At 38.3% G+C, this 27,551-nt stretch overlaps 2 protein-coding genes across 3 annotated transcripts; one reads left to right on the top strand and one right to left on the bottom strand.

Annotated features, from left to right (window-relative positions):
* Positions 1-1,360: 1,360 nt before the first annotated feature.
* cep44 (centrosomal protein 44) lies at positions 1,361-10,222 on the bottom strand. 2 transcript variants are annotated; one of them, XM_042425373.1, is made up of 11 exons: positions 10,114-10,221; positions 9,795-9,892; positions 7,965-8,112; positions 7,623-7,760; positions 6,966-7,040; positions 5,296-5,487; positions 5,016-5,144; positions 4,362-4,460; positions 2,820-2,882; positions 1,845-1,882; positions 1,361-1,744 (listed from the first exon to the last, which is right to left on the bottom strand). In XM_042425373.1, exons 2-11 carry the CDS (start codon positions 9,884-9,886, stop codon positions 1,684-1,686), a joined length of 1,035 nt encoding a protein of 344 aa, XP_042281307.1. In that variant the 5' UTR covers positions 9,887-9,892; positions 10,114-10,221; the 3' UTR covers positions 1,361-1,683. The 2 variants fall into 2 exon arrangements, with proteins under 2 accessions (XP_042281307.1, XP_042281315.1); XM_042425381.1 differs by lacking the exons at positions 1,361-1,744; positions 1,845-1,882 and adding an exon at positions 3,612-3,703 and having other exon boundaries at positions 2,814-2,882; positions 10,114-10,222.
* A 130-nt stretch (positions 10,223-10,352) lies between these two features.
* On the top strand, positions 10,353-26,687 carry fbxo8 (F-box protein 8). The gene is made up of 8 exons (XM_042425393.1): positions 10,353-10,672; positions 12,631-12,733; positions 13,715-13,798; positions 15,350-15,494; positions 15,829-15,955; positions 16,233-16,351; positions 17,319-17,515; positions 20,211-26,687. The coding sequence occupies exons 2-8, from the start codon at positions 12,631-12,633 to the stop codon at positions 20,396-20,398; spliced, it is 963 nt and encodes a 320-aa protein (XP_042281327.1). The 5' UTR covers positions 10,353-10,672; the 3' UTR covers positions 20,399-26,687.
* The last annotated feature ends 864 nt before the right edge of the window (positions 26,688-27,551 follow it).

Raw genomic sequence — 27,551 nt, 5'->3', positions numbered from 1 at the left:
TTTTCTATTTTCACAGTTCACATCCTGCCAGTTAATGCCGATCTCTTAGAACCTTAGCTATGGGGGTGGGAGATCCTAAAACACTAACACTCATATGAGCCAAAAGGCACTGATAAATGATGTCATCCTGGTGGGAAAGGGTGCCAGTTGAATCCTGAATTTTTTTAAACATGTAATTTATCAATGCTGTGGGCATCACAGATGTATTGTTGTGGTGGCAGAAATGTCATCGCATATCAAAACCTTCAAAACTGAGCTGAGTAATTAATTAGGTTTTTTCAAACTTGGTGCTTGTTGTAAAACTAAATATTCATTAAAGATAGTTTAGATTTTACTGTTCAATATCATCACATACACCCATGGATAACATTTGTGCTCAGTATTTTGCTGTGATAAACACTAACACTATTCTTGATGCCCACTCTTACTTCTTTCTGACATTTCATACATTTTATTACAAGGTCATATACAGTGACTACAGAAGTGGAAATTGACATCTCATGGCAGAGCTCATTCTTTGTCATGGTGTTGAAATACAGGAAAAACAGTTCTACTACACTAATACTTGTTGTCAGTTGTCTAGCAGTGTTCTTGTGTGTTAAACCACTTAGCACATGGTTGATTTCCAACAAACTCATGTTCAAGGGATGCTGTCTCTGACACCCATGCCTCACTGTCCCCCTCTCCCTATCTATCCATCGCAATATCCCTGCCCACCTACTTCTACTCCTCACAATTCCCTGCTGTCACTCACAGATGGGTGATATCTGTCATATGGGAATGGAGGCTTTCAAGCTTTTTCAATCTGGATGCTGTGCAGGAGCCAGAGCATCTCCTGACATGGCATGGTGTTACTGGCTCAGCCAAAACTGCTCAACCATCAGTCCATCAGGTCAAAGAGCACAAAATTTATGATTCATGTATGTTTTATGATGAAAATCTCAATTGTACCCACTTCTCCTCATTTGTAATCAATTAAGAATCACAGCTTTCATCTTGATTTAGCTCTTTAGTGTATTTTAGGAGCCTGACGAGCTTCGCTTTGCTTGTCAGGTGTCAAAACAAGTGCTTTTTGTAATCAAGATGTATACATCAAAAGGCAACAAGAATTCAAATTTGGGCCTTAACCAGTCTTTTTGGTAACTGGTGGTGCTTAATGTCACTGACTTAAAATATCTGGAATTAATAATGGCGTGTACATTGTGGAAATATCAAGCTACTATGTGTAGGAAACACTGGTGATAATTAACATGTTTAAAACACATTTCTATCAATTTTGCTTGACATACAAGGGAAAAAGAAGAAATGTGACCACAACCTTATTAATATGTTAATAAATAAAAAAGAAACACATAAGCACTTGCAGTTTTAAGAATAAAGCCTTTAATTGTGGAGGACAAACACAATGGAAATCAAATCATCTAGTGTTCTCTCAGCAGAGGCCTTCCTCCTTTCATATGGATTTTCCTCTGGTGACAGTATTTCTTCCTCACAGTAATTTCCCTTGAGACTTAAGTTATAAACACCTGTAGGAGTAACGTTTTGTCTAAAAGTAGCTTGTTAGAAAAGCTATAAAGTAAGCTGACAGGTAGAGAACGTTAGTAATTATGGTTTAATAAGGAATTGGAAAAGTGTGATGTGGTATTACATTAATGAACTTTAACGAGGATCATTTATCATCATTTATTTGCAGGGTGTTGTGGAGGATTCAGTGTTCTTCAGCAGACTGGAGGTACTCTTCAGCCTACAAATTTCAGACACACACAAACACACATACTAATAATTAAAACTGTAACAATGCATTATGTGGATTATGATTATGTAATATTCAACTACGAACTTACATGTTGGTGATCCTCTCTAGCCTGTCTTTCAGATCCTCCTGGACAAAGACAGATAAGCAAACAATTAATTTCTAGCTCCCAATCAATCTTTGGGGTACTGCTGCACTATGAAAGCATTAGACACAGGTGACCAGCTAGCTCATAGCTAGCATCGTGCGTATTGTTTGCATAGTCAAGTCAAATGATTCTGTATGTCCTTTAGTACTGCTGTACTCTAGTCAGGACATTTGAGACAGCAATAAATCTGCAGGCTGATTGCTTTCTCTTAGGAAATGAAGTTTGCCAATGCCAGCAGCTGGCTAACTTGAAGGAAGAGGGAAAAAAAAAATACACGTCATACTTGAAAATTAGTCAATATTACACTGCCATGACAATTCTGCTGTTAGTGGAGTATTAATAAGCTAACTCATAGGCTATTCTGAATTTGTTTTGTTAACAGCCTTTAGAATTGAGGCAACCTACAGGAGGAAGACACAATAACTGCTACACAACCTCAAAAGCTTAGTATTAACACCTTTTTTAAAAAGTCTCAGAGGATTTTTTGTGTATTTGTGAACTTCACAAAAATAATATTTTGGGTTGAGCATGAAGGTACTCTGTAAAAACTGCAACTCACAATTCACTGTAGTTGAAAATATCCCCTGACAAATTAGAAGTGAGAAACTGACTAGAGTGAAGAGAAATAATAAAACAACAAATCTAGGGATATAATTTACAAAAGAGCAATCCCAGTGTTACCCCCGTAATTGTACAGGTCTGGTGGGCTGCCAGGACAACAAGAATTCCCACCAGGCCAAAAAAAAATTTTTTTAAATGCCAAAAATAACTCTTTAACTCTCAAATACCCTTTTATTCAGAAATCAAAAGTTAGCAACAACGGAGAAATGTGTGGCTGCTGAGTTCACTCTGTGCCTTAGATTTAGCTTGAATTCGTTTATCCATAGTGACAAGGAAGTGAGTCCTAGTCTGTCCTACCTGTGACGTATCAGACATGGTGCTGGTAGAATAAGATGAGGTAGATGACGGTGGGACATGGGACTGAAAGGGAGATGAGAAAGCACAGGGAGAGGCAACAGATATTTTCATTTTTTGTGTGAAAATATACTTATTTGGGGATTAATTTGAAAAGTATCATGGTGTAAGTTTCAAGCTACTACTACCACTACTACGTGTGAAATTGAGCAATACAACAGCTTACAATATCAAAAAGATCCCAAGCATGAACTTGGAAAGAGCAGTGACATTGCCTCATGATTTCCCTGTTCTTGACAGAGGGAAAGATGTAACCTGAGATTGACAGGTTATGTACAGATTGTTGCAGGGAGCTGAACCTTAAATTCTTGATTTACTAGTCAATTCACATTCCAGCCCTCTCCTATTGTCATGAGCTTTGGGTAGTGACTGAAAAAATGAGATTAGATACAAATAGACAAAGGCTGCAGCTAACCATTATTTTCATTATTGATTAATCTGCAAATTATCTAAATTCATTTAATTTCCCAGAGTCAAGGTAACATCTTCATATATCTTACTTTGTCCAACCAACAGCCCAAAACCTAAAGATTATCAGTTTATTATCTTGTAAAACAAAGAAAAGCATTAAATCCTCACATTTGAGAAGCTTAAACCAGCAAATGTTTGGCACTTGCTTGAAAAATGATGAATCAATTATCAAACTAGTTGATTATTAATTTTTTGTCAGTTGACTAATCATTGCAACTCTAGAGCAGACGAAATGACTTTCCTTCAGAGGGTGTCTGGGGTCACCTGTGTTGAGCTCAGACTCGGAAGGCTGCTGTTGTTTCATCCATCTTAGGGTAAGGATGCTTCCCAGACGACGGAATTTCAGGCATGTCCAACTACATTACAGTACAGAAAAGACTCCAGGGCAGACCCACAACACGCCTGAAGGAGTATACAATATATTCTAACTAGTCTGTACAGATGGCAAGAGCTGGTGGAAGTAATTGGGGAGAAAGATGTCTTGCAATGTTGCTTACCTTACTGTCACAGCGACCTGGATAAGTGGTGTGTTTGATGCAAATTAACACCCACATTCCATATACATCAATATGAAGCTGACTTTATTAACTGAGAAAAATCTCATGAGACAACACAATATTGTATATATAAAAAGTATGCACATTATGGCTTAATAATATAAAACCTCTATCCTAATAGTCCTAGCAGCAGCAACAGGGATCATTTTACTGTTATGATATGTATTGCACATATTTAGTATAACAGGACAACATTTTTTACAATACGTTTTTCATATCTTGAATGTATGTAATTCAGCTGTTGGAACGACGCTATTTCCCCTTTTCATCTTACATACAGTACACTGCTCTGGATCTGTCCGTGTAGCTGTGATTGACAATTTCTTACAAACCCAGCCACTGCCATGTGAACATGTTAAATTGAGTTCTAGAGAGGTTCAACACAATAACAGGCAGAAACAGCTTGTAATACAAGATCAGTCACTACATTAGTGTCTATGAGGAGCTGTGTACCTACCTGTGTATTGTTCAGTTCCAGTTTAGTTTCCAATAGCAGGACTCTGCTCATCAGATTTTCCCAGCTCTCTCTGGAGATGGTGATGACCTGTCCTTCATTCTGGAATTAATTAGAATAGAAATTAATAAAATAGAATAAATTCTCAAAGTAGAAAAGATGGCGGTCCTGAAAACAAAACAAAACAAAAAAAACCAACTAAACTTTATTAAAATTCCTTGGCTTGGGCAACAAACCACACTCAATTGTAAAAATTGTAAAAACTCCCCATATCCAGTAGCAAATATTCTGACTTAATCTGAACTTTTTTAGATCTTTGCATCTTTTAGATGACATGACATGGCTGCTCGCTGATGAAATGGTAAGGATGGAAATCAACACATTTGGATGGTGGACATTGACAAATTTATATAGAGGCTCTCATCACCACATGGATACTAGTCCATAATTGGTGTAGTTCCAACTGAATAGCCACACAAGGCACCATTACTGCATGTATTGTGATATTTTTTATGAATCAAATGAATGGGGCAGTTTCATGACAAACTGGATGCACTGAAGGACTTCAGTCCAAGTGTTGATGTATAGCTTCTGTCTGTGCAATAATGGACAAAATAAATGGGATAAGAAACAGAGTAAAGGACTGTCTTGATCAACCTCATCTTTGTTACTCCGACTCTCAAGCTCCTCCAGGCGTTTCTCCAGGGCACTGAGCCTGTCTAGCCCAACATGGAGACTCCCCAGTTGAGCGTCCAATGCTGAGAGCCTCCCTTCCACCTCTGGGGACTGAAAGACAGCAAAGACAGCACAATTCTTTCTCTCGTTGAAAAATTAAGTAGAAGCTGGTCTAAACTTTTACAATCTTGAATCTATAAACCAAAATGCAGCATGAGCTCTCATCTAGTCTCTACATTCTATTGATTTAGGAGAGGCTTACGTGTAGAACATCATCCTTGTCCTCCTCCCCTCCTGCCAGCTCTGTAATCCCATTTTCAACAGAATTGGAAGCATGTACTTCATTATGAGAGGCATCGGTAACATTATGGGAGGAGAATACTTCCTTTCGAAAGGATTGGGGAAATACAGATGGATTTTCTCTATGATTCAACACAAATGGCCTGTCGGACACCTGAAACACAAAAACCCCATACCATGTAATTTAAATAAAGAGAAGGGACATTAATTCACATCATTCAGCACCTGTCTGACTGTCTACAGTACACACTTACCTGCCAACTCATTTACCTCTTAACATCCCTTTTAATGTCCCTGTATATTTCAGTGACATTGCGTTAGCCTAAATGCACCTGTGACCATGTGCCATAGACTGTTCAATAATAAAACACACCTGCTGGAAAGCACATTCAAGGCCCTCACATCTTTTGCCATACTGAGTGAACAGCTAATTGCTTTAACAAATACAAAAAATGTAGCTGTCTTGATAGAACTAAATGGATACAGTAGATTTCTGTACTGTTTCAGCTTGAAAATGTGTGTTTTTCCCAAATTTCAAATTTGTATTTGAATGATATCCTCAATATTACTTAACACAGAAACACAGGACTTTCCCAGATGATGTAACAATCCTACAGATCTATGTTATGACCACCAGTTTCAGTGATTTCAGCCGCAATGGTGGAAAGAGCTACCCAGCTTCACACGGTCTGCTGACTCCCTCGGTGCATTCATGAAATGTCTGAAAACTCAGCTCTTCCGTCAACACCTCAACATTCAACCTTAATCTTAACCTTTTAGCACTTTGTTGATTGTTGCACTTCTTTCTTGTTGTTTATGGTATTTCTTATGCATTTGTCTACTTACAATTGTTTCTTACTTTAATAATTAATAATTAAGAAACAAAAAACTTCAATCTTCTGCTCTTTCTCATTGCACTTATACCGGGTCAGCTACTTGAAAATTTGTACCATGGCTCTTCTTGAGTCACTGTCCTCTAACACTTGATTGTCTTGCCTTGTTTGCAAGTTGCTTTTGATAAAAGCATCTGTCAAATGACAAAATGTAATGAAAATACTACATAACCCATGAGCTTTGGTCACTGTTGCTTTGGAGAGGAAGCCAGTCAGAGGTGAGAATCGGAGTGTTAATGAATATAAAATGCTTCATTGTTGCAAAATGCAGTTCCATGGTTGCTGAATTCACTCAAAAGTGACCCAGAAATTAAATTTTTATGTACAGTCTTGTACCTTTGATTTTTTTTATAAAATAATCAGTTAATCTTTTTTAAAGAAGATTTAACTGGGAGAGTGTAATGGTGATCTAAGCCATAGTAGTGCCTCATCTGTGAGTTACACTGTCTATGGTAAAAATGAATGGGATTTTTACTTCTACAACCAGGGGTGCCTGAAAAAGCTTCTCCCACTTTGCAACTCTATATCAGCTTGTTAGCTAGATATCTGTATTCTCACTGTGTTCCTTCAAATTGTGTTATTAAAATTGTACAAATATGCACAACTGACATTTTCATATAGGTGTACACCTCCTTTGTTCCTTTAAAAAACATTAAGAGCAGCTAGAGTCCACTCACATTATTATCTGGTTCATTAGGTACTTTACATACTAGCGTTCAGCAGTTTATACTATACTTACAGTGTTCGAATCAGTCAGTGTTGGATAAGCTTCTCTTCTGCCGTCCTTGTATGAGGCAGGATATCTGACTCTGGGCTAGAGAGAACACACACACATACACACCAGAGACATGCACACAGACATGCACACACTGCAGGCTGGTTCACATAGTATGTTTTCAGGTCTCCTCTCACCTTCATTACTAAAAGGCTAAAAATTACTTCTGTCATTTTCAATCATGTTCACAGTTATTTGATAAAAACTAGACAGACAGTAGACTATTCCAGCTGGTGATTGTATACTGAACCATCAACATGGAGATGATTTTGATACACAGGGACAATTCATTGTGCGTCTTTAGTTTTGGTGATGGGACACTCCTCCCTATCACACTGATGAGATTAGATTAGGTTAGATTTTTAACTCATGCTTAGCACAGCTTCGTATACTGGCTGATATGATTACTACTTATTTAAATTCCCGGACAATATATACTATTAGTTTGGCGTCACCAAACACAATTGTGTCTAAGTAATGATTTAATCATTCAATTAATTAATCAGATGCCATTTAATTTTAGCCATCAATATGCTGAACACCGATGCAATTGTATATCTGCAATCAAGAGAAACATTGATACATATATCAATGAAAACAAACCATTAAAAGGATCTTTACCTTCTTCATTTGATTATGTCTCTGCAGGACCAAGTTAATGATGTCACAGATGACAGAGATTTTTCTTTGAGAGAAACCCCACTGGAGGAACTGCTGCTTGGACAGTATGGGCTTATAGTGGAAGATATCTCGTAAAACCTATACACACAAAACAGTGTAAAGAAAAAATCCACTGTATGCTGGTAGGTTAGTAGTAACTGGGCTTCCTAGAGGAAGAGGATGAAAGTGGTAATGCTTGTGTAAGAAACCAGAAAGAGACAACATGTTGTAATGCTCCGTGCAACAATCTTTGTGCACCCCTGAAAACAAAGCACTCAGAATTGTGTAATGTGATAGAGTTACCTTATAAAGAGTGTCAGTGAATCTGAGGTCCGTTTTGCCAGTCAGCTCCAATCCGGCTTCCACTAGTTGCTCAGCAAAAGGTGGAGAGAAGGAGGTCAAGGTGAAGCTCACTATTGGTAGAAAAGCTAAGGGATCTCCTTTTGAAAGGCTGGTGCAAGATTTTGAGAAAAAAATGGAAAATGTGATATGCCATCACTTGTTAAGCTACACAGCAGCTAAAAACAGTTGTCATTGCTCATGGGAGTGTCACTTTCAATTTTACACAGTTGTGTTAGGGCAGAGAGTGACAATCACATTCTGCAGCTACCAAATCTGAGAATGAATTTATTGGGGTTTTTTTAGTGTGCAAGAATTGCACTCTTGGCAAAGTCAACAGATATATTTTGCTCAATGTAAGAAGTGATTAAACTGTGACATTTTACAAAATGTTCATGTGAAAATGTAATAGTTGTTTCTCAGATTGGATAAAATACACAAACATTTGGATCTATTTTTGCTCAATAACAGAATCTAACTTTAAATAAGTAAAGAATATGTAATTTTATTTTAGTTAGTACTTTTATTCTAATATTCATCTGAGTGAATCTGGACTAGATTGTTTTTGTTTATCTCTGTGCCAAAATCCAAACCAAACCAAACATACAGACCTAACAGGTTATGCAGCAGCTCACATAGGTTACTGACAGACATGTGCATTAAAAAAAACAAAAAAAACATTTATTTATCTGTAACACTTTGTGTTCATTTATGTTAACTCATTATTTGTAATTTTAACTCGTTCATATGGTTCTTATTTCTGTATTGCATAATGGATATGTTGTGCATTTATATCACTGTGTATCTGATCTGATATGCACTGTATCAAAAATACACAATGTCGCCAGCATTTCCTGCCAACATCTCGTCCTCGCAGCTGCGTTTGTTATGAATTTGTTTTAGTTTTGGATGTCTTTGTCTGTCCTATTTCTATATAATAATGGAAAAAGTACTATTTTGGCCTAGAATCACACAATTAAATTGTAATCAGAAGGAAATCCACTCCAGCAAGAAAAATATGAAATTGAATGTCAAACTGCACTTATTGAACCAAAGGTGAATTGAACCTAGACCGATGCGCTGTGGCTGCGCTTTATGTTACACTGGGGCAACAGTGACACCTTGTGGTAGACAGGCAACATTACAAAAGGAAACCCACACACAATTAATCAGACATGCTCAATGTCTAACTCATGGGTGTATGGGTGTACCTACATAAATTAATAGTACCTGAGGTAAAGGCAATGTTGGAACTTTTTTTCTTGAAAACACTGGTGTTCAACTCAACCAAACAACACATAAAGTCGTAACGTTATTTGTGAATACTTAGTAGAAGAACATGTTCTAATTGTCCCTGTAAACTAATGTTACATCAATAACTGTCAACTTTAAGAACTGTGATGAATATTAATCTCTAATATATTCCACCTGACAACACAGTGGAAAGCAGTAGCCTTTGGACCATTTGTGGATAATAACGTTTTGAACTACTTGTTGTTCTACTTATTTACAGGAAATCTACTGACATGAAGTTAGTCAAATCATATAAGTCATGTTAGAGAAAGTTCCTCCTGCTATAAAGGAAGGCTCCAATCTGTAATTTGGAAGTGAAATGAACTAGCTTAAATATTAACTTGTAGCGTTAAGTTAAGGGCTTCGACCACTAAAAATGTTACTCGTGAATGTAAATAGGGCTGCTGAGTTTTAATAAGTGTTGGCACAAATGTGTTTTTGTTATTAAATTGTATTGTATTGTATTGTATTGTATTGTAACGTTATTGTATTACGACCTACCCACTGTAGTCGACATGTCCTGGGTACTTTATTACCCGCAGGAGAGTTTCCAGTTTACGAAGACAGCCTTGCACATCTCCAGTAGGCAGCATCTTAAACTGAAAAAAGAGGGAAGCACCAGCTTAACGTTAATTTAAAAGTTTTCACTTTTTATTATCGCAGCGTGTTTAAGCATTTGTAACAGAGGTTAACGTCATAGCTATCTGTATCATCGTTGCAAACCAAAGCTGCTAGATATATAGAAACTGAATAAGAAGACAACGATGATATGGCTCGGTTCTTTGCTTGAACATTTGATAATTAATGTAAATTCGCTTACCCTCTGTAGAAAAAGCCCAATGACCCAAAAATAGACTTCTTTATGGCTAAGTCGGCTAGAGACGTTATTTTGTTTCTGCCGGGTGATGAGCGACACGCAGGATTGGCTGTTGAACGCACGTGTTTACACGTAATATAACGACCTGACGTTAGAGACGTATCCTCTATGCACGCTCGCTGCTTTTCTACTATTTTCTTCTGTTTTGTTTAGGAGTTTGTTTTGCGCAGCATGCATTTACATGGAAAATAAATGCGTTTGACTTATGTGAAATTCAAATATTATTCGCAGTGCAGGCTGTGTGTCTTCGATGACAAATGTATTATTATTATGACAGAGGAGAGGAAGGGGAGGGGCAGAGGTGACAGGAGGAGGAGGAGGAGGGTAAAAACATATGATAATAGAGTTAACTGCGGTATGAAAGACTCTTCCTGAACCGCTTCGGCTTTTATTTGTACCTAGCTAAATGAAATGACACCCGAACACGTTTGATAGCGGGGCGACTGCATTCCCAGCTGTCCTTGTGTGCTGGTCGGGGTGTCAGAGGAATCACTAAACTCAGGTAGGTAACGTTAGCTTGTATCGTGCTCATTAGGAAATACTGCGCCACGCTTGCAAAAGAAACACGAAAAATGCCTTTTAATTGACCCAAAACCAACAAATTTGGGTCGACACTATCTTCGTCAACATAAAACTAGCTGGGTAAGCTAACTCGGGATTTGTATCAACATATTGTGAGTGATAACCAATTAAACCAATGGCGTACTACTTTGAGTGCTCTTGTGATCTATTTGACCAATGGTGTTGAAGGGAAGGTGGGACTTTTAGGTCAAACTACCTTGCTTGTTGGAACTTCCAACGTTGATGTTGACAGCAGTGTAATGGATTTGTGTTTATGCAACGCAGCTGACGTTAGACAAGCTGCTTTGTTTATTCACACACACGCACACAAGTAGCAAAATCTACGAAGCTAACTTGTCAGCACAGAGTTGTGACAATCAGCTGAGCAGCTGCTGTCATGAATGTGTTAGCAGGTATATCAGTCACATCAGTCGGTGCTGTCTACTATATAATTGGAAGCACTGTGCAGTCTTGTGTAATACAGGAAAGGAGACTCTTAATATCACCATAATCTTGTTTATAAGATGGACTTCAGTTTTGTGCAAACAGGAATAAGTTGCAAACTGGCAACCAAAACAGTCAAAATGTGAACTTAAAGATCTATATATCAACTGAAACAAACAGCTGATAAGTTTTAATTATTAACGCATTTAATACACATAATTGTAAGCCATTTCAACCTTAAAACGAGAGGATAACTGTGAAAGCACAAGCTTCTAAATCCATGGTGTTTACCTTTTATCAGCATATTACAATAGGCATAAGCAGTTCTTTTCACTGTAGAACAGCATGCAGTACAAGAGAAAAGTAGTTTAGCTTGTACAATAAGTGACCCAAATATAATCTGACATATTCATTTAAATCTCAGTGAATGGCATCTGTATGTTGACAAAGACACTATCATAGATATGATTGAATCTATAGAACACTATACAGTGCTAGGAACATACATGTATTATTTGAGACTTGAAGTGAACAATAACGTTTTGCTGGACTCATTTTGGTTTCACAAGTTACAGCATATAGTCTTAAACATGAAACACAAACAGTGCTTTACAACACAACAAATCAACCAAAATATATAGATATATACCATTTCAAGTACTACAACTCACTATTGTTAGACAGATTTTGAATAAAACCTGAGGGGAGTTGGTTAATTCACCTATGGATGAATAAATGTTTTATTGAATAATACAATACAAGACAGTGTATTGTTACATCCTGAGAAGCATTCTGCCCCTGGTACGTATTGTGTGAAGTAGAGTAGACAGAGAGTTTGATTACACGCATACCAGTGTCAAAGGGTATGAGTCTAATCTTATTTGGGATCATATTGAGTTACAGTGTTTTTGCCTTTTTTTCTAAACTGACTTGGTATCACACTATCTTGTGGATCTGACTTCTTCATGTGGTTGTGAGTAATGAAAGATCACAGTGATGATGGAACTGTCAGTGTATCCTGTGCTTAGCGGCATCTTACGTCATGATATTTGTTTTTGTTTTTTTTACTAACAATTAATTTGCTGACAGGCACATGGATCCGGTGCTTACACGCCCAAGTATCATGTTTTCTGATGGAAAAAAATCTAATAGTTCAGTCTAATTTCTAACAGCAACTAAGATATTTTACATGCACAAATATATAAATGTAAAATATATAAATGTAAAAAATCGTCATCACCATAACCAGAATACCAGTAAACATACTAACTGCTGTATGACAGTAGTAAACCCATGGTCATGTGTAGCACTCTTGCTGTGGGCTATAAATGAGAAGGCAGATGCTGGGGATGGTGTGCAGGCAAATATATACATATAGATAAGTCAGTGGTAATAATTATTATATATCATCATCTAATTGACTTGCTTGTTCTGTGTGGCTGTGCTGCAACATAGATGGGTCAGGCACTGTGGAGGCTGCCTCCCAGACAACAGCAGCAGCTTCAGGAAGAGCTAGCCGACCGACTGGCTGATCGTGGAGGAGGAAGACGAGAGCCAGGTAACCCTCACATTTTTTAATGTAGTTTGTGAATGACTTCTGCTATCAAAAAAAAATGGTTGACATTAATGCTTTTCATTTTTTGATCAAACAACATATGAGTTTGTTTACAGAAAAGGAAAAAGAGGTTTTGGGTTGCAGTCTTTACAAGTAAACTTTCAACTCAATATCAGTACAGAGAGACTAACAGACTAAACATATTTTAAAAGCTCCTGTTTATGTTTGAGATAATATTATGAACCTCTAATGTGAATAAAATCATTACTGTAAGAAGAATGTAATTTAATAAACTGTAAACAATGTGCAACATGTCAAGTTACAGAGTACATAAATCCTGTTTCAATGTAGGCTATTTCTGAAATTAGATTACTGCCAAAAGTGAAAACAACTAGATTACTAAAGTGCATGAAAACACACTGGATGTCTATTTGACACCGTAATTACTGCAGTAGCAGGGCAACTAAACTGCCCGATTTTGTTAACTTGCTCAGCTTTCGTTGCTTTGGTCATTTTCCTTGATTTTTGTGCCTCTACTAAGGTTAAGTAGGCTACGTGGTTAAATGGTTTCTTTATTTGTCTGTTGTAATTGCCTTTCTGGAACTATTCATTTAGTGAATCTAAAACTTTGAAGACTCACCCTACTAAACTAAATTAATTATAATATGACTAATTGAGATGATGTGTCATGAGGACAATTTTTCATACATAAACAGTTTGTTGAGTTTGCAAATGACCATGGACATGGAGACTAAAGATGCCCTTAAAATCATGCTGTTTGAAAACAATATTAATGAAACCGATTATAATCAGAAAGCCTTTATAACGACGACAACTTTTCACTGGACATTGGAAACAATTTTAAACACTTTTGATTTGTCAGAAAGAACTAGTTCTTTTCTAGCATAACCTGGACCTTAGTCTTAAGTCACAATTCATGCAAGAAAAGAAATATGATGAATAAAAAAAGTTTTTTTCCACCAGGGAGAGATGGAGGCACACAGAGAAGAGCTCCTCAGCACTGTTACGGCCCTGACATCTATCATCTGCTGAGAACACGCAGGGGAGGTATGATGATCACACTAATCAGCACTGTGTAACAAAACTGCTTGCCCTTTTTATGATTTTTCAGTGTTCAGTGTTCTTTAGTAACCCCTCTCCCCCATTATTTCTGATGATGTGTGCATATAGTCAGTATCAGTAGAAATACTTCTACTGAGGGCTTGGTTTCCTATCCTACCCATAGAAGAAGTCATTGCTTCCATTCATTCTTACACAGGATGACAAACCTCAGCAGAGATAGATAATCCAACATGGTACATGCATGTTGCCTCCATTTGATTTGAGTGTGGCAATTAAGTGCGTTCACACCAGCTATTAGGATTAAGAACTGTTAAAAAGACCAGAACCTCACTGAAAGCAAGATGAGTGCCAGTAATATTTTTACTCCTGCAATGGTTGACATAACAGATTATATTGGACCTAAATAAATATATCCAAGGCACAGGAGTGACATTTGGTAAGTATGATACAGGCCCTGACACCACCATCACCTGTAGTGTCCTCTCTCCTCTCCTGTTTGATATGAATTTGAAGGCAGTAATGAAAGACAGTTGTCTGACTGGTTGCTCAGCGATTCAGTTATTTAATCAATTTAGGCCAGTTTTTCCTTATTTTTCACTTTTGGCTGTTTTATTCTGCCATAAGAAAAACACTGCGGGCTTATAATGCCAGTGCAAAGCCAAACAAAGCTTTATAGTACCAGTTAAAATTTTGAAATCAGAATCAGTCTGTACTTGCAGCCTATGAGGAGACTGTAGAATAAGTTGTGGGGTGGATTTCTATGTTATTGTGTGATCTGTGCGCCTTTTTCATGTGGATTAGATGATAGATTACATGGGCTGACCCCTGCCATTTTCCAAGTTAATTTATGTTATTATCATTTGGCAACAAAAGCTAAACTTGGTGTTATAATAATCCTGATTAAAGCAGTCTTGTGTTTAGGTGTTATCATGAGTGACATTTTGAGGTAGGACTAGTGAGCCAACCACAGACTTAAAAGGTCTCAGGAGCCGAATGCCTAGTACCAAGTAAGCATTTCCTTATCTTTCTGGTTGTTGTGAAGGAAAACTCAATATGGACTTTTCCTTTTAGATGTAAATCATAAAATACTGTGCTTTATGCCAAAGACCCTCCAGGGGATGTGTCATTGGACATCACCTAATTGTGGACACAGCGGAAGATGAGTTAACTGTGTGAGGTAGCACAGCACATTACAACATGCAATTCGTTTGCGGGTACACATGCATGTTTAAACATCATGCACAGGGTTCGGGCAAGATACAGCTATCAGAAAATATTATATCTCCTTTCAAGCTGTGACATCATTTGCTCTCAGTGTCAATTAATTAATTCTTAATCCACTTTATGCACAAACACATCTGTTTCCTACTTGAAAGAATCTGTTTTTGTAAGAGAAAAGCTCCACAAGGCTCTCTAAATCATCTTAGGTCAGGTTGATGGAACCTGAATGTCATCCTCCAATGACAGGAATCTGTTGGGAATCTGTTATTTGTTTTCTGTCTTTGTCTCCTTCTTTCTTTTTCTTGGTGATTGTAGGTAAAGAGCAGCATGGTTTTATAGATTTGGAGATGTTGCCACCAGAGTTAGGCATCACCATCCTGTCGTACCTGAATGCTACAGATCTGTGCCTGGCCGGCTGTGTGTGGCAGGACCTGGGAAATGATGAATATCTATGGCAGGGGTAAGGAGGCTCAGCCCTTTTTATGGTGATGGTTAAAGTAATGAACTAGTTGTTTGATTGAGATTCACAGATGTTTCTTTCTGATCATTCTGGTCAATGACATCAGCTGTATTGTGTGATCAGCTACAGTATACTAATATACAGTACAAAATAAATGATACAAGATAAAAAGAGACAGAAAGTTCAAGATACTGAAAACAAATTATATGTGTTACTAAGCGCTGACTACACAGTTGTGTCCAGACAAACCATTTTGCCTAATGTATGAGTTAAGTTCTATTCTCTTCTTTTCTATTTATTTCTGTCATATATTCCTTGTGTGTCGATCCACCAGGCTGTGTAAGTCCACATGGGGTCACTGCTCCATCTACAACAGAAGACTACCTGCTGGTTTCTCATATAGAAGACTATATCTGCAACTAGATGAAGGCTGCCTGACATTCAATGCAAACCCACAGGAGGTAACACATGCTCAAACATCAAAGATTTGTAGTCCTATAGACACACACTGACTCCAAGCTTCTACAGTGTGAATGTGTGCACATGTTTGTGTCCGGTACAATGATGTCACTACAAAATTATGCGTTTGATGATGTCATTATTTTGAGCGTCTGGTGTTTCAGCAATCTGTCACTTCAACATCAAAGTGTGTGTTTGTGTGTGTCTGGATCTTCAGATGGATTAAGGCCCCTTTAGACCTCCACTCAGAAGATCTATGATCTTTCTCCCTCCCTGTAGGGTATGAGTTATTTCATGTCTAAAGGCATACTAGTGGATCATCCCACTGAACTGGCTAAGTTCATCTTCTACACCAGACGGCTCAACTGGAAGATGCTGAGGATTTACCTGGACGAGAGGTTAACACACAGACACAAAGACACACCAGCTGTCTTCCATGACAGTTTATGATGCAAAGTTTACACTTTTACATTGGAAGCATTTTTCATCCGCCTTTAGAAAGTCTAAAATCATGCTCTTAAACTCAAGTGTCAATGTAAATCCAGTTGTAAGATGTCTATTTATTTAACTGTGGAGTAGGGCTGTGTGATATGACGATATGCATCGTGTGACATTAGAAAAACATTTATCATTTCATATCATGCACTTACAGTAACGTAACAAGTTTAGTTGTCGTCAACTCTCCACCTCTCAACTGCTGTCTGTCTCTCCTCTGCTGTGCTGCATACACATGGAGGGCCCAGCCCCACCCGTGCTGAGAAAGAGCAGAGAAGAGGAGAGAAGCAGCGAGACGCAACCATAAATGACAGCAAAACTCAGTAGAGACTGTCTTTATTTATGTTATTTACCAAATTTATGTGCACTCATCTAATTTCATTTCAGTCTGCTGAGTTTGCTGTCATTTATAGTTGCGCTACTCTCCTCTGCACTCTATGGTTCACCTTGGGTGAGGTTGAGCCCTCCGTGTGTGCTGCACACACAGAAGAGACAGTGAACCGGATGAAGTACTCAAGTTGACAACCACTGCACTCGTTATGTTACTGTAAGTGCAATAAAAGCTTCTTGAGTTAAAAGCCAAGAAGACTAATTTAATTTAATCTGCGCATAGGATGGACAGACAAAGGGGGGGTGGCACAGACCAACTTATTCATTGAATTCAAATGTGCTTTATCAGGATAGGCATCGTTATCGGGATATGAAATGAGCTATATCAGGATATGAGATTTTGGTCATATTGCCCAGCCCTACTGTGGTAACATGTGTTTGAGCATGTTTACTTAGTGTGTCTACCATGATGCATTTGTTACCTTTGCCTTTGAAAGTAGTATTACATGGCTCCATTTATGTATGTCACTGTGCGTGCAGGCGGGATGTCTTGGACGAGTTGGTGACCCTCCATAACTTCAGTAACCAGTTCCTCCCCAATGCTCTGCGGGATTTCTTCAGACATATCCATGCACCAGAGGAGAGGGGAGAATATCTGGAAACACTCATCACCAAGTTCAGCCACAGATTTTGTACCTGCAACCCTGGTCTTGTCCGAGATCTGGGCCTCAGTCCAGGTAAGTAGTTACACACATACTAAAAACATACCGCATGTGAACTAGTAGTTTTTGTAGTTGTTGTGGTCCTAGGCTTATTGGTATTGTGAGAGAGATTTAAAAAGTGGTTATCATTGGATATATGTCTTGTGTATATTATATGTCAAATGTTTTCAAACTAAGGGATCAGTGCTTGTTCTCAATTCAATGTGGTAGTAATGTGACTGTGACACTGTGGTATAAGAAATCCTACTCCTAGGCTAGTAGAACTCTTGAACTTGTTTCTATTAGAGGGAGATATCTTTCTTTAAGCCCACTGCCTTAGAAACTGTGTGGATCATGAGGTACCTAGACAAGCTAAATTTGAAGGATGTCCAATCACTGTCCATCAGGTCTCTGTGAGATCATCTATTCAATTCAGTTCAATTTTATTTATATAGCGCCAAATCGCAACAAAAGTCATCTCCGGGCACTTTTCACATAGAGCAGGTCTAGGCCATACCCTTTAATTTACAGAGACCCAACAATTCCCCCATGAGCAAGCACTTGGCGACAGCGGTAAGGAAAAACTCCCCTTTAACGGGAAGAAACCTCAAGCAGAACCCGGCTCTACGTGGGTGGCCATCTGCTTTGACTGGTTGGGTTGAGAGAGAAAGAAAGGGGTTGGGGGGGGTGGGGGACAGACGGACACAGAGAAGCAGAACAACAACAACAAAAGATACATGACTAGCAACAACAAACAGCAGCAACGGCTGGAGAAGGACATCCCCAGAGCCAAGGGCCAGAGCCCAGTCCCTGGGGTTTCCTGCGGATGAGAAAGCACAAAGAACTCTGGGGAAGAAAAGAAGTCAAGTTAGTAACATGCAGTAATGATATATGAATACATACAGATGGAGAGGAGGAGAGAGGAACTCAGTGCATCATGGGAAGTCCCACGGCAGTCTAGGCCTATAGCAGCATAACTAAGGGCTGATCCAAAGTGAGCTTGGTCAGCCCTAACTATAAGCTTTATCAAAAAGGAAAGTTTTGAAGCCTACTCTTAAACGTAGAGAAGGTGTCTGCCCCCGGACTGAATCTGGAAGACGGTTCCACAAGAGAGGAGCCTGATAGCTGAAGGCTCTGCCTCCCATTCTACTTTTGGAGACTGTAGGAACTACAAGTAAGCCTCTGCTATGACCATACTTGTTTATAAGAAGGTGTAACAGTTTGTGGAAGTGTCCACTTAGGAATCTGACTGTTTTCAACATTGCTCCTGGAGAGGTAGAAAACTGTCTGGTTTGTGTTCACAATCTTTAGAGAAAGGGCTGGCTTTAGGGAAAGGGTCAAATAATAACAAGCTTTCTCTCCAAAAATACAAGATAGTTGTATTTTTGTTTTGTGTTTTTCTATTTGGACATGGTGGTTTTTAAGCAACAATGCAAAAATTTCCACGACAGTATTACTGAAATACTTACACAATTATTACAACTCTCTGACAGACTTATGATAAACTCCATTTGTCAGCAAACCACAAAATTTGTCTTTACAATTACTCTATGCTGGTATGAAGCCAAGTCTGTCCACACTAAAAATTCAGGGTAAAAACAATGTTTTTTACTTGTACTTGTTTGTGATTGCTACTAATTGATAATCATTCAATCTTGTTTCAACTATCAATTAAAATAAAGCTAAATTTGAAATGAGAAAAGCAAAAGTCATACAAATATGTTGCAAATTAAAAAATATTTACACTGCAGTTTACTGCTCTGCATATCTGCCAACATCTACGCTGGAGTAGATAATATGCAAAATAATTTTGGCCTGCCAGATTATCAGTTTAGTTCTAGACTGGAGACTAGACTCTCTAAATCCCACAAGAACACAAATTCTTGCATGTGTATGCCACAAAACAGGAATAAACAAAAACTATATACTTGCCTTCCATATTTATATTGCAGTTTTCACTGAAAAGGTGGAGAAACAGATGAAAAAGCCAAACGTGAATGAAATATTGGATGGAGGGATGTGGGTAACACTGTAAAGAGGAATAAAGTAAACTTAATAAGAACAAGATGAACTTCAGCTTAAATGTGACTCTGCAGATGATGGATGATGAGATAACGACTCTCTCACTTATGGCACACCACGCTATTTTTCCATGTTCTGGAAATGAGGGGAAACCGTTGAGGTTTTATTTACAATAATCCCTGGCTTCAGTGTTGTCAATGGACTGTGCATTTACTAACTTAGAGCTTTGCTATTGTCAGCAGACCATACAGAAACCAATCCCTGCCTCTGATACTGTAAACTCCTTGGACCTACTTTTGTGATTAGGAGGATTAGTGTAATGGTTTTGAGCCCATGGATGGATGAATGAATGAATGGATGGATGGATGGATCTCTGAGGACAGCCTTTTCATTTCAGTGCTCCTCTGCCCCTCCTGCCCTCTGGACAGGATTTGACACAGCAGTGGAGAACAGTTTATTAGTAGCATAGAACACATTTACAGTGTGTGTCATGCATCATAATTTCAATTATCCACAGAATAATTCTCTAGTTTCTTTTACTGCCCGTTTATGTCAATTCCTCTTGCAATTATAGTCTGGTTCAAGTCTTAGCCTTTAGGGCACTCTAGTAGGACTGTGACTTTTCTGGGTGAACAGCTAACACTATCAGTTCTCCTTAGTGCCAGACACTGCTTGAGTTTGATCACATTCTAATGTCATCTCTCTGCAGATGCTGTGTATGTGCTGTGCTACAGTCTGATCCTGCTGTCCATTGATCTGACCAGCCCTCACGTCAAAAACAAAATGTCCAAGAGGGAGTTTATCAGGAACACTCGCCGAGCAGCCCATAATGTCTCCGATGACTTTGTTGGCCATCTCTATGACAACATATACCTGATTGGCCACGTGGCTGCGTAGCTCCACCTACCAGCTGGCCAACAGAAATCCTCACACTGCACTGAAAAATAGGAATTGGTGATTGGGTTCCTATATGTGTCTGGAAATTACGGAACATTATGGAAATGGATGTTAACACTTTTAACGTCCTTCGAGGAATATAACAACAAATAAAATCTTACTAGAAAGATTAAAAACAAATACAATTCACCACTGCACTGTGAGACAGACTGTGCCACCAAATATTAGGAATGTTGTTAGATTTCAATCAAATGTGTGAAACATTTGAAATGTCTTTAAAACCAAGCCACTGCAAAGAAGGAGGTTTTCAAGTGGAACCATGAAGACATGCTCTGATACTGCACTGATGGATGGGGACTACTGATTGGTGGTGGGATGAGGAGGAGATATGCCCTCAGTCTGGCACAGACGCTGGGCAGATGATTAGTCATGCTGACTTTCATTTCGGACACTAGCTGCTTCACGATCACCAGTTGTATAAAAACTGGCCCATTCTTGTAGGATGTTAATACTAGGCTAACAAAAGATCGATCACTAATATTACTAGTAGCACTTGCCAGTGTAACCAAGCTAAGCCAGAGTTATTCAGCAGTCAGTTGAGCTTGATACATTGTCCAGTGGCAACAACCAGAATGTCCAAGTGTCAAGATTCACCTAGACCTGCATATCTGTGGCTCAGACACGAAAGTTTTTTTTATTTATTTATTTTTTTTTATTCATTTAAGGAGTAAAATGAACAAGACAACAACACATTGTCTCCAGTGGCACACTGTGAAATATTATAACACACATGTCAATTCTAAAAACTGCATAAATTGCTTCTGGTTGTTTGGTTATGAAATCAATTTGACGATCACCCAGATTAAAGCCAAGTTAAATATCCCAAGTAGTATCGTCGATGTTGTAAGAACCAACTAGCTAAATATAACTTAAGCTTTTTTCTACACCATGATTTAAATTGAATGTACTAAAACTTATTGTTACATGTGACATTAAGGAAATCTCTAATCACACTGCTTCAAAAGTGACATGCTCCTTGTGCTGCAGGTAGAGCGGCATCTTTATACTGCAATACTGCTTTACAATGAAAATGGTAAACAGAAAGTAGTATTTGGGAAGTCAGAGTTTGGTGATGGATCTGAATCTACTTCTGGCTTGATTCTTGTAGTCAAGTGTAGGGAAAGATCGTGTGAAGTGAAAAAATGTAGGATTTTCATCAAGTCATTCTGTGATTTTTTTTGTGAGGGGGGGGGGGGGCTCTTGAGATATAATGGAAGGACAAAACCACTGCCTGAATTTTAAGTATGTAGTTGATAGTGCAGTATGTTAAGATCATGAAGTTCTTGTGTGTGAAAAATCATACTGTTATTATTGTTTTTTTACCTGCTGCCATTGGTGCACATACCACAGGTTTACCTTAAATCCCAGCTTTTGTTTTTAAAAATCTCTGAAAAGCAGCCCACAGAAACTTAACTATTTCTGCCATGATATAATCAGTGAAGCACCTGAAGTATCTGAAAGCCACACTTGAGTAAAAGTACGGTACAGATATCTTATCAGAAAATGGCTTTGGTAGAAGTCACCTACTAGAATATTATTTGAATAAAAGTCTTAAAATATATTAACTTTACTTAAGTATCAAAAGTAATTTTCTTAAATGTACTTAAGTATTGAAAGTAAAAGTAGAGTAAATGCTGTTAATAAAAAAGCAAGCAGTCAGAAATTTGAGAATTATGAAGTTTTATTCTTTCAAGTATGTACAGTACCTTTAAAAATGAAACCTACATCACACTAAAAGAAAAAACAAGGTCTTCAAACCTTAAAGATTGTAGAGAACAAAGTCCAGTTTTTCCTTCCCTCCTATTCCTTCAATCAACCCCCCCTCCCTCCTTCCTCTCTTCCTTCCCTACAGTAACAACGCAGTAATTACTTGAAACTGATAAATTTGCTGTTCATCTTCAAAAGAAGTTGTTTTTCGAAATTGCGAGAATTTGGTCTCGCTCTTCTTGGGCTGAAGACAAGTCCTGCAATGCTAAATAGCCTTTCACAGGCCGCTGAGGCAGGTAGAGGCTTGTTCAGCTTCACAGACAGCTTGCACACAGCTGGGAAGGATTTCAGCAAGTCCATGTGATCTGCTGAATAGGCCAAGTATCTGTCCAATTGTTTGTAGTCGTCTTGTGCTTGAGACAACTGCAGGGCAAAGAAGAAGTCATCAGAAGATAAACTGGACCTGGTGGCATCACCTAGCTGTAGGGAGGGTTCTTTTATGTGCTGCTTGATGGAGTCCATTCCAGAAATATTGTGAGGATGAAAAGATAAATGGTAGGATTAATACAACTGTATAACATGTCATGGCCCCAACCTAAGGTTTCGTGCTAAATAGTTTGTTTTAATTTGAGATTTATAAATTTAGTTTGTAAATTTAGTACAAAATTTACACCCATATACTTGTTTTTCACTGTCCCCATGTGGTCTTACCCATTCTGATTGTGGCATCATCCTTTGTCCAAGTTGTTTGGAATTTTGGAAGAAGAATCGTAGCTGAGATCAACTCAGTGTCTTCTGACATGGACGAAAATTCTTTATTCCCACCTTTAGAGCATCCATCAGAGGTTTTCAGTTCTTCAATGGCAATTTGATTTGGTCAAGTTTGACTGTCAGCAGGTTGATTGTTGAAAGTAGCCACCCCATGTGGGCATTTGCTTTTGCTTGCAAGATGTTGGTTGCCTTGGCGACTGGGCTCACAGCAGTGGCATACTCTGAAGAATGCGAGTTCAGCTGTTTTAAAGCTGTAATGGAAACAAAGACGACAACACTGTTTTATAACACTTTATAACCATTTCATCAGATTCAACAAAAAATGCTGGATGAGTAATTAACTAAAATGGACCAATGATAAGTAGAATTTTGGATACAATGTGAAATAGTTATTAGAGTTCAAGAAAGGGTGGGGAAACACATTGACAGTTCTAGAGACATTCAATTGTCAAATTGTTCAATTATGATGAAGTGATAAAATACACATAATTCTTACTTGTACTGGAACCTTTAAGTCTGTGCATATGACTCTGATGCCCCCCTCTCCCTTGTCTTTGATTATCCTCAGCAGTCTTTCCACTGCCAGGAACAAGAGTTCCACCTGGTAGCATTCAGGCGCAGCAGCTGGAGGGAGCAAGCATCTTTAACAGTTTTAGCTGCAAGTGTGGATCTTCCACATTTGTTCCAAAGTGCATTACACTTGCCAAATGTTGAACGGTGCACTTTCTGGTACGCCTCATTGGATGTTGCTTTCCCGGTATCAACTATTAGGTTGAGTAGGTGACAAGCACAGTGCTGGTGTTTTGGGAGCTGGAACTTGAAACCATCATCTTCATTCAGAAGCACTGACACATCAACAATCTCCACTTCTTCACCCCTCTCTTGATCCTCTTCATCCTCTCCTGGTTGAGATGCATCACCATCACTTCTGATTGCATTGTTGTTCTCATCTTCACCAAAAACTTGGAAAGCTTTTATGAAGTTTGGGCCATTGTCTATTGTAGTTCTCAGAATCTTCCCCCAAATTTCAAACTCAGAATGGATGTCATTCAGGGTGCTTGCCAACACATCAAATGTGTGCAAACCTCTTAGTTGTTTACAGGCTATTGGCTGCTGAGCATCTTTTGAGACTGTCAGGGTCAATCCAATAGGCAGAAATACCAATGAAAGCCTGACTTCTGACAGACCAGCAGTCGGTGGTGGTGGCAATATGGTCAAAGCCCCTCATGGCCTGAGTCACCATTTTCTTCATTCCCTTGGAGGCTTCATCAGTCATTGAGTACAGGGTCAGCATTGACATAATTTTTGCATTGGGCAGCAGTTCCTTTACAAAATCTCTAAATGGTTCTTGTTCACCAACACAGAACGGCTGGAGCCCTCGGACTACATACTTCACGGCAGCTTTGTCAATGGACCTCTGAGAAACAGTCCTGGTGTTCACTAATGAGGTCTTCCTGCCGGTGAAGGGAGTCTCCCTTTTTCTCTTTGTTGATGTGAGCTCTCCATATTTTTTAAGGTGGTGTACATGCTTTCTCTGAAACAGTGAGAGAAAGACCTTTTCTAAGCATAACAACTTTAGCTACAGGATTTAAAAGCTACTCAACAACACTAACAGTCAATGACCATTATTTAACATACTACCTTTACCAAATCTGCAAATAGCGATGTGCATCAACTAGCCCTACTTTGTGCCACTGATGTAATCATCGTTTCATTTTTTAAATGTATTAACTTTGATTAATAATGTAAGCCTACATTCGAGTCACAGATATAGCCCAATAGCCTATAACCACTGAATTTTGACAGAATTAATTCAAAGTAAAACTCAAGAGGGGAGAGTTTAACAAAATGTATGACGCTCTTGAAGATGTGCATAATCCTGAACATTTCTGTAACCCGCCACAACCACAAATATTTCCTCCACTGGTGTAAAATAGAAGTTACCTGAGGAAATATTTTGCCGGCAGGTTATACCAGTAAGAGTGTTTCAGAATTATGGACATGTCTTCAGGAGTTTTGCGTTGAATTAATTCCGATAAAATTCAGTGGTAAACGCTATATCTGTGATTCGAATGTAATGAGCAACATTGGCTAGCTATCACGTTAGCCAGATATCTGATCAGCCTTGATGCTAATTATGATAACTAAATAACATTAAAAGGATTAACATTCACAGGGTTAATCTTAATTACCCTCAATGTCTTTCTTGAGGTTGGACGGGGAGTTTTTAAAAGCCAGTATTTCCGTATTTTTGGGTAAGCATAAGAGGCACTTCATACGGTACAAAGAGTCTTTCACTCCAACATGAGAAAACATTTCTCGCAAATATGTCACCATTGTTGTTAGTTGCCAGAGTAGCAGGTGCCGTCCCTATTTCTTCTACTTCCATCATGAAATCTCATCGTCAAGTGGAATTCTACTCAAGTGGAATTCAAATGTGCAATCTAGGACCACTGATTCTACAAAACTGCTTGCTTGCAGTCAGTGTTCCAACATCATTAGGCTACCATATTTCTTTCAATTTTATTTTGTAGTAATGAAATAACAAAGATGCTTGGGGAAATGTATCCTTGTAAAAGTATACATTTTATTTAGGAAATATAGTCGAGTAAAAGAAAGTTGACAAATATAAAACTCAAGTAAAGCATAGATACTCCCAAAAAATACTTAAGTACTGTAACAAAGTATTATTACTTTGTTACATTACACCACTGGATATAATAGTACAGTACATCTCTTGAATTAGACATGTAGTTTTATAATGACCTTATCACAGTAAGACCACTGCCGCTGTAATCCTGTCAAAAAGTAGCTCTATTTTGCCAGAAAATTAATATGAAAAGAACATGCGTGAAGAACATGAACGTGTATCTCACAATACAAGTTACATTATGCCTTTTAACTACTATTCATGCAAGCAATCAGCCCAAAGTCATGGAAACACCATAATTATCAGCGTAGTAAAGTGATTGGTAGAATATATATGTAATTTAAAATGATGGATTACATTTGTCAGTGCAGGAATATGTGTCTGAGGCGTTTTTGATGGATTGTAGAGACAGTGGAAGCCAATTACCGCTGGAGGGCAACAGGAAAGTAGAAAAATGTGGCTACTCACCAGAAAAAAACAAAACAAAAGATTATTAAACTGGTATAAAAAAAAACAACAACCCAACAACAAAAACACTTGGATGGCTCAAATGGATGACAGATTTGAAGCTGTTGCTTTTAAAAAGCACATAAATCTGAATGGAGCATGATTGTCATTCTGTGCTTGTAGCTTTTACTGAGTCCCAGCAGCTAGCATGTAGCCGTGGCTAACAGTGAAGTATCACATTGATCACTGAATGTAACCATAGCAACAGACAGGATGACACAATGAAGGACTTTTGTATTTAAACCTTTTATATCATAAATCAGTTAGCCAGTTAGGTATAGTCGCAATACCAAACAACTTTTATTTATTTTTTAAATTTTATTTTATCAGTCATTTCTGTATGAATAGCCTCTTGGTTAGATTGCACTGTAAATCCAGCCGTGGCTGAACTCACATTCATTTTGTTTGAAGATCCAATATTGTTACTTTATCACACTGATTTAGAGCTGTAATGTCATTGTTTTCTTTAAATTATGAAGGAAATCCATTTCCTGATGTGTGTTTTTTCCCTTTCTGGTTAAGACTTTGTGACTTTCAAAATGTATTGAGAAATTGTTGCAAATATTTGACTTATTAAATCTGGGCTTGATTTTACTGACATGTTTTAACTACCTGCACATATACAGCTTGGCTAATGTATTTAGAAGTTGAGAAAGTTGAGAGGAACCATGCAGCTCTCTTTTCATTTGATCTGCCACAATGAGCATCCACATCATGTGTTCAGTCTGTATCTAAATAGCTGAAGTCTAATGCTATACTGCCAAATAACTTGATGGATGACAGATTAATATTTAATCTGGTTTGTCAGAGGAGCCTGTACTGAGAGTGGGAGCGTAATTCTCACTAAAAATAATCATAATACATAAATGCCTATATTCACACATAACAAATTGAATGTAAAATGTAAGAAAAGTGAGTCAACTAGTCTGGATTGTTCTACAGTTCATTTTTAATTTCACTAGCTGCATCTTTAGACCCAATCAGACCCCATTTTCAACAGAAGGACATGATCAGGCCAAAAACAAATGTATGACATGATGATTTGACACCAGCGAGCCCACTTGGTTCGGTACAAATCCGACTTGAACGTTTTTCCTTTGAGACAAGCCACAGTGCGTCCAGTAATTATGGACACTGTGTGTGTGTGTGTGTGTGTGTGTGTGTGTGTGTGTGTGTGTATGTGTGTGTGTGTGTGTGTGTGTAAGTAAAAAATGTGTGTAAGCGTGTGCATGTTTGAGATCAAACAGCCAAAAGAGTAAATCCTCTCCAGACACAATATGACCTTTGACACTTGACCTGTGTGTGTGTGTGTGTGTGTGTGTGTGTGTGTGTGTGTGTGTGTGAGAGAGAGAGAGAGAGAGAGGAGAATGACCTATCCCTGGGTGGTGTTTGGTTTATGTACTGCAAATGAAAAGAGAGCAGAGGGCAGAAATACATGACCCATCTACACACACATAT

Source organism: Thunnus maccoyii, chromosome 2 (genome assembly GCF_910596095.1).
Source record: "Thunnus maccoyii chromosome 2, fThuMac1.1, whole genome shotgun sequence".
Classification (NCBI taxonomy): domain Eukaryota; kingdom Metazoa; phylum Chordata; class Actinopteri; order Scombriformes; family Scombridae; genus Thunnus; species Thunnus maccoyii.
The sequence above is the reverse complement of the archived record's forward strand: the minus strand, read 5'-3'. Positions and strand labels throughout refer to the sequence as shown.

Bases quoted from the DNA above. Each gene is read 5' to 3' on its own strand.
- cep44 (XM_042425373.1), bottom strand. From the start codon at position 9,886: ATGCTGCCTACTGGAGATGTGCAAGGCTGTCTTCGTAAACTGGAAACT. The intron at 7,041-7,622 runs GTAAAGATCCTT...TGTTCTCTCTAG, and splicing joins GACATAATCAAATGAAGAAG to CCCAGAGTCAGATATCCTGC. The intron at 5,145-5,295 runs GTAAGCCTCTCC...GCTGTCTTTCAG, and splicing joins ACAAGGATGATGTTCTACAC to TCCCCAGAGGTGGAAGGGAG.
- fbxo8 (XM_042425393.1), top strand. From the start codon at position 12,631: ATGGGTCAGGCACTGTGGAGGCTGCCTCCCAGACAACAGCAGCAGCTT. The intron at 15,956-16,232 runs GTAACACATGCT...CCCTCCCTGTAG, and splicing joins TCAATGCAAACCCACAGGAG to GGTATGAGTTATTTCATGTC. The intron at 16,352-17,318 runs GTTAACACACAG...CTGTGCGTGCAG, and splicing joins AGGATTTACCTGGACGAGAG to GCGGGATGTCTTGGACGAGT.